General features: G+C 37.8%; 1 protein-coding gene across 7 annotated transcripts in view; it reads right to left on the bottom strand.

Moving 5' to 3' along the window:
• The window catches only part of EVI5 (ecotropic viral integration site 5), a 75,462-nt gene extending 62,073 nt beyond the window's left edge, over positions 1-13,389 (bottom strand). For 5 of the 7 annotated variants that reach the window (XM_033516401.1, XM_033516398.1, XM_033516399.1 and 2 more), the window contains exon 1: positions 1,014-1,243. In XM_033516401.1, coding sequence (XP_033372292.1) covers positions 1,014-1,162 — 149 coding nt within the window. In that variant the 5' untranslated portion in view covers positions 1,163-1,243. Of the gene's footprint in view, positions 1-1,013; positions 1,244-1,498; positions 2,941-13,371 lie in introns of those variants that run through there. The other 2 variants (XM_015636165.3, XM_015636166.3) reach the window with 2 other exon arrangements.
• Positions 13,390-13,608: the final 219 nt, after the last annotated feature.

Here is a 13,608-nt window from a genome sequence, read left to right as displayed (position 1 = left end):
AAAGGCCAGCACACACACAGAAGCTGGAACAGAAGCTAGTTTGAGCTAAATTATCAAACCTTGCACTTCACTACAGCTCAGGGATAGCCATCTCCTGTAGGTAACCCAGCCCTGCAGCTACCTGCCAAGTCTGAAAATCTATTTGGAGCTCGAGTTGTTTACAGCCAACCTCTCAAAAACTACTGAAACATACTTTTCAAATACAACCAGATTTTGCAAAAGGACAGATGACTTAGGAGTCCTACCTCAAAAGTGCAAAAATGGGTATGGCTTCTGGAAATTCAGCATTAAGAAATTATACAGTCCAATTTAATTTCTTAGTGATATTGTGAATTTGCATCACTGTGCACATCAAGAGCAACTGAACCATCTGAAACTTGCATCTTGAATTGCACATGGGGCAGATAAATAGGCACCCATGGAAAGTTTATCATGCAAACTGTTATTTGCTAAATATAAAAAGGCAAGATGAACAGAAAATATCTGATTAGGAATGTACTTTAATTAATTTAAGATACTGTGCATGCAGCACCACTAGTGGAACAGCAAGAAGGTGGCTGAACAGGGTTCTATCTCCGTACATAGCAGACTATTAGCTGAAACAAGAACTGGATAAAAGTGGAATAAAAACTGAGAAATATTTAAGATTTCAAGAAATTCATAGAAATTATAGCTATAATCTTAGAAGGTAAGAAAGTTATACACAAGTCTCATCCCTGAGATGCTCTACTTTAAATTGCATACTAAAAATCACAGTGTAATTTCTTACTATTAGAAGCAGCTATAAACACTCCTGTAAAACTGTAAGAGAAAATCACCTTTTAGAGTTCCACAAAAACATAACTTGCAAAATACATCACAAAAATACAAATTCTTAAACCTCTGGGCTTTCAAATTGAAGTGTTGTGCTATGAAGTTTTAACTAATTCCCTTTTAACAGCCTCTATGATACAACTGCAATAAACCAATTTAGTCTCATTACTGTACTTTAAAGAGCAAAGTTTTCCATTCACCTGTTCTGTTCCTCAAGTTTAGCAAGTAATTCCAAGTCGTCTGGGCTCAGCTGTGTTGGTGAGGATGGTGACAGGGCGGGTGTGGACAGAGTGGTGGAGGGGGATGTGGTGTGCAGGGAGGCAGATGGACTCGCCACCTGGCTGGCCATTTGACTGACGGTGTGCGATACCGTGTTCTTCACCCATGAGAGAGTGGAGCTCAGCTTGCCTGCAACCTTGTCTGTCGCCACCTGTATTGACAAAAAGAAGAAGATGCAAAAGTTGTCCTTTTTAAACTCCTTTTTTCCAGCACACCTGCTGCATGGAACAAAGGAAAAAATATACAGTATGCACAAAGCAACACTGAAATTATTTATTTCTCCAGGACCCCAAGGCTGTCAGAAGTAACACAAGCATCACCAGCAATACAGTATTATAGAAGTAACATGCAAGTATGTTGCTAATCCACAAAGACAAACCCCGAGAAACTCCTGATGTATACTCACAGAGCTCATCTCTGCAGTACAGAAATACCACAGGATCCAGGATCAGCTCCGACTTCCCATTATAAAAATAAATAGAAATAAAAGCTTATTTTAAAACATCTTGATAAACTAAAATAATGGCACAGAAACTGTAGAAATACAGATATTGAAACGATCAACTACTTTACTGATAGACACTGAAGCAGAATATCAGTGTAACCCCCCCAGACCACCCACTGCTCACCTTCACTAATCCCTACAGTGCAGGACAGAAGAGCAGGGGCACCACATTTCTTATTTATGTCAACACAAAGCATCCTCCAGCACTGTCAGTGTACAGAAAATAGTCACAAAGAAGCTACACCCATGAGTCTACAACAGCTAAAAGTCTCACAGTAAGGCATCACACTCTTTTCTTTCCCCACTTTCTCTTCAGGTCACTCCTACACCAAGCGTCCTTGATCCCCAGTCCCACTGCCAGTGCCTGGACAGACCCCAGGGTTTTGGGGAAAAAGCAAGAGGTGCTGTTGGAGTAAGAGAAGCGGTGGGCTCAGGAAAGCAAAGGTTAACTGGTGCTGATCATTATTTACTGCTAGTTCTTGACCAGGGCTATGGAAAGAAGAGCAGCTGTTGGGGGCATCTTCCAGTGAACCCCTCACTAGAGCTTCCCTTCAGCATCTGAAAATATATAGGCTTTGATATACAGTAATTCAGAGTTTAATCCTTCCCCAGCCCAACTCAGAGGAAATCCAGATGTACCAGAGGAAGAGGTAGCTGGCCTAGCAAATGTTAAATCTTCACAAAACCAAGGCTGAAGAGGAACTCCTGAAGTAGTGCTGCTGGTAACTATTTATTTTGAACTTTGCTGATTTCCTCAAAACACTGAATTACTCAATGCCACAAACAATTCTGCAGTACAGCCTATAAATAATTACTAAGATACTACAGACACTGAGATACAGGGGGAAAAAATCCCTTCCCAAGATCCTCCAACAGAATCTAATTAAAGCAAAGTTTCAACTGAAATAAAAAACTCCATCTCATCACACAGCACATTTATTTGAAGCACAATATAAAGACTGACTGATTGCTGAAACAGGAGCTTTTATTTGGATACAATGCTACAAAGAACTTTCTTGTCAAATCCAGCAGTATTTTATTTTCACTTCATAGCAAAAAGAAGACACACAACACAGGCCAAACCCAAACAAGTGGTACTCAACCTTCCCACTTATTCTCCAACACCAACACAACTAAACTGTTTAAACAAACACCTAAGAGCTCTCCCAGAAGACTAGAAGTTTCCAATTTCCATATGCTTAGCATTCATTCTGAAAATATTAAATTTTGCTAGAAGTCTTCAGAGGCAGGGATGCAAACCACAGGTGGAAATAGTAAGATACCAACATAAGCATCAGAAAGGTTCCAGCTAGTTCTTGTCCCTGTTGGACAGCAAAAGTCAGATATATAAAAAGAAGAAAAAAGGAAAAAGAAAAAAAACTCACAACAACCCAAAATACAAAAATTTCAACACATATATTTTAAATATAATTTTGGAAAAGAATTGCTTCCAACACTAGCATTTGACACCATCCTTTATAAAAGAAAAGAATGAAAATTACTAGAGGTTTCAAAATTCTAAATTTAATATGTGTATTAATATTTCACACAGTCTATATCCTTTATTCACTATTGCTATGAAAGGATAAATTACTGCTGTTTCACTTTGAATAAAATCACATTATAATGAAGGTAACTCATACATCTCACTTAAGACTGATTATTTTCTCAAAGGCTTTAAACTGCTTAAAATATCACAAGTAATGCAACTATTCCAAAAATAAATGCTGGCAGAAACAGGGCCAATCTTAATACAGTAAAAATTACTGCCATACGCAGCAGGCTTTAGGAGTCACCCACTCTAAGAATCTTAGGTATAAGGATTAGAAAAACAGTGATTTTGAGTAATATCCTATGTGGTGCAAACAGGAAGAAAAAACATACATTCAGTGTTTATCTTTACAAAGTTAAATAACTGGGAAGACTTAAGGCATAAAACAAAATTCAAGGTCAATCTGGCTTATAAATGACAAGGCTTACACTGTACAGTAAGAGAGCTGAAGGGGGGTGGTGTAGCAACAGAAATCAAGAATCTTGCTAACATTCATTCACCAACATACCACTGGGTATTAAAAAAAAATAACTCAAAAGTGTGAAGAAGACAATTATGTGAAGAATATCAAAAAGTATGGTCAAGAAAACCATGCAAGACAGCAGTTAAGTCAGTCAAAACAATGTGCCTAACAATATTGTTTCTCAGGGCAGAGGTGTATTAGAATGTATCAGAAAATTAGTACCCCAAAACTATTTCTAGCCAGCTATCTGAAAACATTGACACACAGAACAGGCAAAGTGCACAACTGCCAAAAGCAAGTGTTTGAACATCAAAAGGCTCACAGCCAAATTTGCATCAAAAACACATGAAGAATTTGTTTGGGGGAAAAAAGTTATGGCAGTCACCTAGGGCCAACCAAAATTAAGAAAACACAATTCTAATCTAACAGCTAACTAGTCACACCTACATCCTTTTTGCCAGGCTTTTCCAGGTTTCCTAAATATGTAAAGCCAGCTCTCTTAGCTTGTCAGCATCAGTGAAAACTTCTGAACCATGACATAGAGGTATTTAGCTATGTTATCATCATCCATTTCCCTAAACAGGATATAGTAACAGGATTTTTCACATTTCATCATTTCACCTATCTTAATTTCAAAATGTGTAACAGTGGCAGAAGATTTCAGAGTTAATCTTTGAAAAGTGATTTAAAACCTTCTAGAAAACAGGTCACTGAAATTTGAAAATGAGAAAACCTTGGGCTGTATCCCAAAACACCTGATCTGAATAAATGCATACTTCATTAATAAAGAAGATTCCATATTTTTTTTATATCTATGACTCTAGTAAACTGACTGCAGAACTCCATATGTGTCAGAACACTAATTGTCAAATAAGTCATATGCAGTTTTTAGCATTTCTTTCCTCTTTGTGATTCTACTCTAATCTGAGAAGTTGCTGAAAATTCATATTTTGATGAGAAGTGAAAGTAAAATACTCTGACTTGGAATTACAATGTCCAGAAAGTCAGTAATAAAATACCAGGATTTTTGAAAGTGAGTATATATTGTCATTAGTAATTTTAGGGGTTTGGTTTTGATTGTTTCTTTTAAGTATGTCTTTTCTTTTGGTTCCCTTTAAATACTAACATGCTTATAGAACTCAGTCTAAACTGTAATAGAAAATCACTGGCAACAAAGTAAATTATTTTGATGGTAGTTATTAGTAATGTTGATTCTCTTCAGGAAAGCATAGAAATAGCAATTACATTTGTTGAGCTGATTCTAATGATGTGGAAAACATGAAATAGCAATATTAACAAGCAAAAGTCTAATTAATTAATTAATTTACCAAATTTAAGCTGCAAATCTATAGTTTGGTTTTAATTATTTTTTCCTCCTGTAAAGAGCAATGCGCCAGAATCCCTTTGGACACACTGAGTATACCTGCCTTTTCAACTCTTTAGCCTCCTCTTAACAAAGACTGAAAATCCCTGCTATGTCACCACTTTCCAATCCCATGTACACCATTTCAACCAACAGCACAGCTGTACTTGGCCATCACTAAACCACCACTGTTGCCTCCCACCTTTCTGCTGACAACCCCTGCAATAAGAGATCTGTCACACATCAGTGTGTACACACAGCACACAAACGATTCCTACTGACTCTCAGGAGATCTGCACCTCTCCTCTGACAGAACAAAGGTTTCATTCTAGCCCTGACAGAGAAACTGGGGCTCCCCCAGTTACAAACCACAGCAACAGCACTGAGAATACATTTACTGTGAATGATAGCAGATAATTTCACTGGGCATCACCAGCTCCAGCAAACACAGGAAAATCTGTGTGAGCATTTGGTTTAACCTCCCTTCTTTAGGGATGTGACTTTGCTTAACACAATATTCTGGAAAGACTCAAGAGAACAAGTCTCATTAAACCTTTAATCTTTGGGTTTTTTGGACAGTGTCCTCAAGGCTTTCCTAAATAAGTATTTCTTTAAAAACCTGGTTGTTACTATTTTAACAGGTACATCTGCAGGCCTGAAGCAGTATCTGCCTACAAGAAGGATGCTCTGCTCTGCAGTTACAAAGTGTCCTTCCCTTTGCTACTCTTCATTGCTGTGGAAAAGAAATTGTGGCGGGCTGTTTGTAGCAGTAACAAGGGCAGCCAGACACACCACAGCACCTCTCCTATGATCTTAGCTAGGTCACGGTGGTAAATCCAGCTACACATGAGACAGGACTCTTTCCCCCACCCTCTCATCTCTGCTGCTGCCCCCTCACTGCTGGAGCCCTCCTGCTCTCAAAGCTGCTCCAGCCCAGCGCTTCCCGGCCAAGCAGCGCACACAGAGCGTGAGCCCAGAGTGTTCCTGAGTCCAACACTTCCCAGACCTAGGAGAGCTCTCCACACACACTCAGCTAACCAGCCCAGGCTGGAAGTCCCCAGTGAACAGAAGTCTTTGCCCAACTCAGCTCAGCCAGTTTTTCACCTCTACAAAGAGAATTGGTTTCCTTGTTATTCTCAACATTTTTTGGATGCTGAAATCCAAGTTACCTTTAAAGAGTACAAAAGGTAACCTACATTGACTGCAATGCCAAACCATCAAGAACACCATCAGGATGCTCAAACTATTTCAAATTATTATTGATGTGTGATGAAAAATAGACTTAATCGATTTTTAAAATGTGCTTTTTCTCTGGAGGGGGATCAATCAAGAACCTGCCAATTTATCCAAGATTTTGAACACAAATCCCACTTTTAGCTCACTCCTGGGACACCAGCCCCCCTTCCACTGAAGATGGCTAGGTCTGGAGATAAACAGGCAGGGGCACATCTTCCTTACCCTGCACAGGACACATGGAACTGAGTAGGCATCTCCCAGCTCCAAAGCAGGCACACTCATTCAGGCTCCCAGTCCCATTAACCACCCCCAGCTTACCAATGAACCCAGGGCACAGGAAACATTCATTGGCATCTGCCTGCCTGAGATCATACAGATACCTCCTAAAGAAATGTGTGAGTTTTGAGTTTGAACATATTGATCTTTAAAAAGATGAGGGGGCACAAAACTTAATTATCAAAGACTTTGTACTCTTTCATTAAGAAAACTGAACTACCAGCAATTCTCAGCCACCTGATGAGCCAATCAGGCAAGACACAGATCTGTCTGCTACATCCTCTGAGCTATTGCAAAGACAATAAATGTTTATATTGATACTAAACACAGATGCATGATATGTAGCATATATATATATATATATATATATTCCAACTGAAATATATAAAATTCAGTATCTCAACTTCATGTCTAGTACCTTTAATTAGCTGATGATTACAAGGCTTTATTTCCAAGAGAATTACAATACTGTGTTTAGTTTCCCAAATTACTCAAAGGAATACTGCAATGAGGCTGCATATAAAATATTTTAAGTAAGGCCAGTTACAGGTAGACTGCAACATTCCACACTAAATACAAATGTATAAACCTCTTTCCCTGGGAATACTCAGGTCATCTTACAGAAGGCCTAATTATGTTAGCAGTCTGTGTATTTGCATTTGCCAGACAAGATCTGATTTTCTTAAAAAATATATTTAGATTTCTTTTAAAAAGATATTTCACTGTACTCGTTGAATTTGCTTACTAACTTTTTCCTGCATTTCCCCAAGGAACACTTGTATCAAAGAATTATATCTTTCCCTCTTGATTACTCAAAAGATTATAGATATCTTGAAACACTGTCTCAACTATTTTCCTTACCATATGACAAAGTAAAAATAACTGCAAGTCTTACACAAACACTGCTGTATGTATCATTTGTTTTCAACAATTTCTTCTCTTCATGAAAATAGAAAGAAACAGGAACTTCCAGAATACAGGAAGTAATCTCCATATTACTCTACATATAAAAAGAAGTCTGACATAATTGGGTCTGAAATTGTATATGTGGTTTTCTAGCTAGTTTTATAGCATTCCATAGACCCAGTCTCTTTCCTGCTTCAAAGCTAATACCATTCTAATATCTGTAGAACAAATTAAACCAACTCAGTCAATGACACATGAAGGAGGTGAGTCAGCCTGCTGTAATGCTCCCTGACAAGCTAAAATCCAAATTCAGGGCTCAAACGTAGCTTCACTATAAACTTCATTTGGGTCTTTTATACGAAAAATTCATGTAACTGATTTCTGCCAAAGCATGAGTGAGAAGTCTTCACTTACCCTCATATTCCTGATTTTTCTTGTAAAATCACCTGACAGTAGTCAGGAATATCATGGCTACCATTCCCTAGCTTCTATTTCACTTGATACACACTAGCTCTCAAAGTCCTTCTGAGACAAAAAAAATAAAGCAGTCTAACATTTTAGATTGTATAAAATTTAGGCTTTCAAAGCTTTGTGTAGCATTATTTTTTAAAACTCATCATCTGACTAATATGTCATGGGGTTTTGATGGTCCCAGAGAAACTTGAAGTGGCCAGTTCACATGTACAGCAAATATATGAAGTGTTTTAAAGAGGAACTTCATTAGCAATGTTGCAGCAACCCACTAAAGTTGAAACCATCACTCAAAGTCATATGAGTAACATTTCCATCACTCACCAAATTGTACTAAATTTCATTTCTTTCCAAGAACAATTCCAGGTTTTTAATTACCTCTGCAGTCCAGTATGGTTTACAGTCTGTCAGGCACTGTCCCAGTGTGCTGAGAAGACAAACCACATTGCTTTTGCTGACACTATCTTCTGCTCATCTAGAGATGGTCCTTCATCAGAAAAAGTTTCACGTCTTACACAGGAATGTAACAACCTTCAAGAAACTGAGGCCTTCTTTCAAAGGAAAAGAATTAGATACAGTGCTTTTGTGCAAAAGATGGCTGAGAGCTCCTCAGAGCTGCAAGAGAAAATACTGATGGACTACACTAAAACCTTTAACAGAAAACTTCCTTTGTTCTCTTAGACCTCAGTCTGGAAAATTTCTTTGTATTTGATGTTCAGCATGTCAATGGCACACACATATACTTGAAGGACCATCCCCTTGGCTAACAAAACAGAGGGAACAATCAGATTAATCAGCTAAAATAAAATCAACCATGTCAAGTATTTTTATGCAATAGATTGGAAGATTTAAGAGTTTTGTCTTTTCAGTAAAATGCAACTCAATTATTTAACTTAAGTTCAAGTATTATTGGGCACTTACGAAAAAGTAACACACTCTGAAGCAGACATGTTTATAATTTTAACTCCTTTCTATAGATTTTACTTTCCTACTCATTCCCCAAAGCCTAGCTTCCTCCTGGAAAGGGGACAGGTCTAGCATCTACACTACATTAGGACAAAAATAAACAAAAGCACACAAATGCAGATACATTTACTAAAAGCTTTAGGTCCATATCTTAGAAATAAGAAACAATTGAGTCCTATTTTTAAACATTCACTGATCCTTAATCAAAATCAATCTTTTTAACACAACTCTTCATTTAAAAAGGATACAAAATTTACAGGCAGTTAAATTGGTAAGTTTAAAAGGCTTTGGTACCTGACACATGAAAACATACCATTCCATGCAACTTCGTTTACATACTAGCAGCTCAAGAACTTTTTAGGTCTAATTCTCCTTTTTACAGAGACCAGATTAATTTGTGTCACAATGTGCAGGTTAGAACCAAAATGCTCATCTCTCATTTACTAAGCTGTTCCTAAGAGGTGTATGAAATGAGATTTATGGGGAAACCAAAGGATGCAAGCATGTCCCTTATGCTATATGATAACACTTAAAACTTTATCAATTACTTCCTAGAAGTGAAAAAAAAAAAAAAATACATGACAAATGTTGGTGAGACCCTCACCTTCAGGATATTCCTCTCCTACAAATGATCAACTAAAAGGCCAACTTACACTCACAAGTGAAACAGTTTGTAAATGACTGACTGGTAACCAGCCTTTCTTGTGGAGAACTACAACTCATTGCAATCTGCAGCTGCTTACAGAGAATAAATAAATGTAAAAATTTCAGCAGTGAGAAACATAACTAATTAATAATTTCCACATAGGAAAGGTGTCCAAGCTATCCAGTAAATACAGCAGATATAAACACAGCTCTAAACATCAATAGTCAATTCTTTTAAAACAATCCATGCCTACATCTGTGGTCCTGCAGAAATATTCCATTTTGCCCACTAATTTACTTACCATAGCCATGACTTGCCTTCACAAGCACAGCATAACTGGAAGCAGTGTATTTTTGTGCTGCAGAAGGGTCTTGCTCTATGCTAGTCAAGTCTGTAATAGTGCTCCAGAAGCCTTCTCTGAGCACATCACAGAGAAATCTAATTGTCCTTAGATATTTAATAAAGAAAAGGGAAATGGCTCTTCAGAGAAATGATGTATCTGCTCATCATCAAATGAAGGCAGTTATGTTCTGATTAGTTGCCCACTGACTTCTGCACTTTTATTTAGAAATAAGGGCCTGTTTTGAAACAGCCTGCTAGGGGAAAAATGCAAAGGAGATCAATGAAACACAGATGCTTTTTTTTGTGAGTGTGACACCAAAAAGTTCATGTAAAAATCCCAAGTCCACTTTAACATAATGTGTCTCACTATGGAATTTAAACTTGCTTTTGTAATCTTGTCTTTAGAAAGACTGATGACAATTCTTTCTCCAAAGGGCTAGGAAATACTAAGACTTCAGCCAAAGCCATAAAGTTCCATCAGTAATGCATTCTAATGGAGGAAAAAAATTACTTTGCTCAAAGAATACTGAGTTTTAACTCTGCTGTTTCAGGCAGCACAGAAGTTGGAATTTCTTTTCACTATGCCTGGAAGTAGTTCACTGCTTGAGCAACATATAATCAAGAAGCACGCATGGAAAGTGAGAGACATCAAACTAACTTCTCCACAATAGTTATGTCAACAGTACATGTACAAAACTTTAGGTTTTGGCTAACTAATAATTTTTTACAACAATTTTAAGTGACATTTGATAGTTTTAGCCTTCTATAACAAAAATTAACAGCAAGCTTCTCTAACATCTTCTTAGCTATAAGTGCATGGTTAATTTATGGCAACAACAATCCACTACTGAAAGACTGACCTGTCTGCCAGCCTGATGAAAACAATGAAAAAAAATGCAGTTAATGCAGTACAAGATACTGATAAGTCAGAATTCTAAGAACATGTTACGATGTCATCAAACAGGTATTTAATACTATGCTAAGGATCCCTAAGATTTAGTCATGACAATAGGCCACAAGAAAACTCAGGAGTTTGGGAAAATCAACAGCTTACCATATGGCAGAACATATTAACACAGCCTACTACGAAAATACTAAGCTTGGATTTTTCTTTTTTTTTTTTTTTTTAAAGGATTGAACCATAGAAGCAAAAGCAATACTGGTCAGAAAAGATGATAAAGTAACATAACCCATGAGAGACAGGTAAAGTTTGTTCAGGCAAAAGAAAAAAAATAATATTTGATGATGGCTTTTGGCTGCTTTGCAAGTTGCAAATTAGGACAAAATAGGTGTCCACAGTCATTCTATCACACCACCTTACTTCTTGTCCAGAATAAAAACCCACCTTAGTATTTTACTTCAACCCCAAATATACAACCACCTCGCTGGGACTGGGGAGGATCACTTCTACAGACAACTAGCAAACAAAGTTGACAGTCACGCTGTCAACATCACCCTTGTCATCATGACTGAAAGGACATCCATTGCCTGAATCCTTGAGCAGGCTCAAGACTTCTTCCTAGGCTGTTCGCAGAACACCACTTGGTGGCTAAACTGAACAGTTTCCAGAGTTCTCAGAAGTTAGACAACATTAAGAGTAATTACAGAAAAGAGACAATTCACTAGATCTCTTCTTGCTCCTCTGAGCAGAGGTTTCTGTGCACACACATAGGACAAAAACACATCACAACTGTGTGTAAAATGAGCAGAGGCAGAGCAGGCCCAGGCACTACCCATTACCAACTACCCATTTCTTGCAACCACCACTTGCTGGAGAGGGAAAGGATGCACTGCAATGCACAGACACTTGAGCAGAGATCCCTACAATGAAAGCAAGACAGTACTCCAAATTTAAAGGAATCCAAACATTGGCAACACATGATGTTGAGTGTGACAAACACAGAAGGCACAAGGCTTGAATTCAGCATGCTACCTATAAACGTCAGTCACATATTCAAGAACTCAGGGAACACATTTAGTAACTCAAAATTACATATTGCTATAATACTTACTGTTTGCCTTCTCTAAAACTATTACTGTTTTAATTTGGTCTAGAAAAAAGAATTATTTAAGAGACTATAACCAAGGCAAGTGTAGGTTGGTTTAGAAAGCAACATTCATAAACTCAGGGTTAGTTTTTATTGTTTCTTGGATCAACCAGAAAAGATTTTTTTCTTATAAACTATGCACTTGACACTTAAAATTATACGTAAAATGTCAAATTCTGTCTGTTTCTTACACATTAGAATTTCTTTTTTTCTACAAGTTAATGAAACTTAAGAGTCAGAAAGGGTAAAAAATCTTACAAATGCATACCCCTAACTCAGTTGTTTTTCCCTTTCTAAATTGGGATATTAGAACCTTGAAATAGCAAAGTAAGCATTTCTGTTTTCCAAAATTCACTGATAAAGGATTTGTCTTCCCGTTTTTAAAACTTCTCAGATTACTATCAATCTTACCCAGAAAATAAACTGACAGTAACTTTTTAGGTACATAACTTTCTCTATCTCTTCTTCTGCCATCAATCTGGAAGGGCTTTTCTCCTATATCTTCCTTTCAACTACTCCAACAACCTCCTGCTTACTTCTTCAACAGCAATGAAACAAGTGCACAGAAGACAAAGATATGAAGAGCAATTAAAAAAAAAAAAAAAACAAAAAAAAACCCAAACAAAGCAGCATTACCAAAACAAAATATTCAAGCCACCAGCTGTAGCTCAAGGAGTCCTTAAGCCTCAACCTGTGGGAGTGTAGGAAGAGACATGGGAAGGAAGTAGGGCTGTTCTGTTAAAGCTTTCTTCTCCAAACATCTGTTCCGCTTAAAAGTGCTGTGGGGCTGGATGGACACTCAGTGACAATCACTATAGCTGCTGTCAGCCCACTTGAAAAAATTCAGGCAATGCTGACTCATAATACTGAGTGCTTTCCTCCTGATCATGCCCTCCTTCCACTGGCTGTCTCTATTTTCTCTCCTAATCTTTACTTGAGAAAGAACTTATATCTGTGCATTTCAAAATAAGCCTTAAATCTTTATAAGCATAAATAGAGAGCTGTACAATTGTGATCAAAGCTGACAACTCAAGCTGGGAAAGGGAAAAGAAATAAATAGGCACATTTATACAAAACATTTTAATGCTATCTACCATGAAACCAAAAAGATCCAACTGCCATCTCCTTTAGGCACCTGAAGCAAAGTGAATTGGAAAAAAAAAATAATAGAATCTTTTGCAAATACTTTTGGAGATAAGTAAAACACATTCAATATTACGTGTCCTTCTGTGTTTCAGTGTCTCCTTTCCGCGTTTTTTCCATGTGAAATTTGAAACAGAAAGAGCTATCTTAGACTGATGTGGAATGCAATGTTTTGATACAGACAGCGTTAATGGCAGCTCACGCTGAAAACTGAAAATCGTATAAACCAACTTCTCCTTTGCTACAAAATTGCTTTATCAATGCTGACGATTAGCAGGTGTTACATGGAATCACAGCCATAACTGAATAACTAAACCTGGAATATATAACAAGTAGCCAGAACATTATTATCGACTATTTACCCTCATTATATAATCCCGTTCAGGCTGATGCAGCAGGAGTTCTCGCATTTGAAAATTGAAAATTATCTCGCTCAAGAATGACAGACCCGCGGGTTCCCGGTTCGGCGTTACGCCGATAAGCCAAGGAGGAACTCGCCCTCTGCAGACAGACCGGCCGGAGGCTCCCCGGGCCGCGGCCCCTCCCGCGGCCGGTGCCTCAGGGCACTTCCAGCGCGCCCGCTGCCCACTCGCGTCGCG

This window comes from Parus major, chromosome 8, assembly GCF_001522545.3.
Source record: "Parus major isolate Abel chromosome 8, Parus_major1.1, whole genome shotgun sequence".
In the NCBI taxonomy this organism is placed as follows: domain Eukaryota; kingdom Metazoa; phylum Chordata; class Aves; order Passeriformes; family Paridae; genus Parus; species Parus major.
This window is presented reverse-complemented; position numbering and strand designations above follow the sequence as displayed.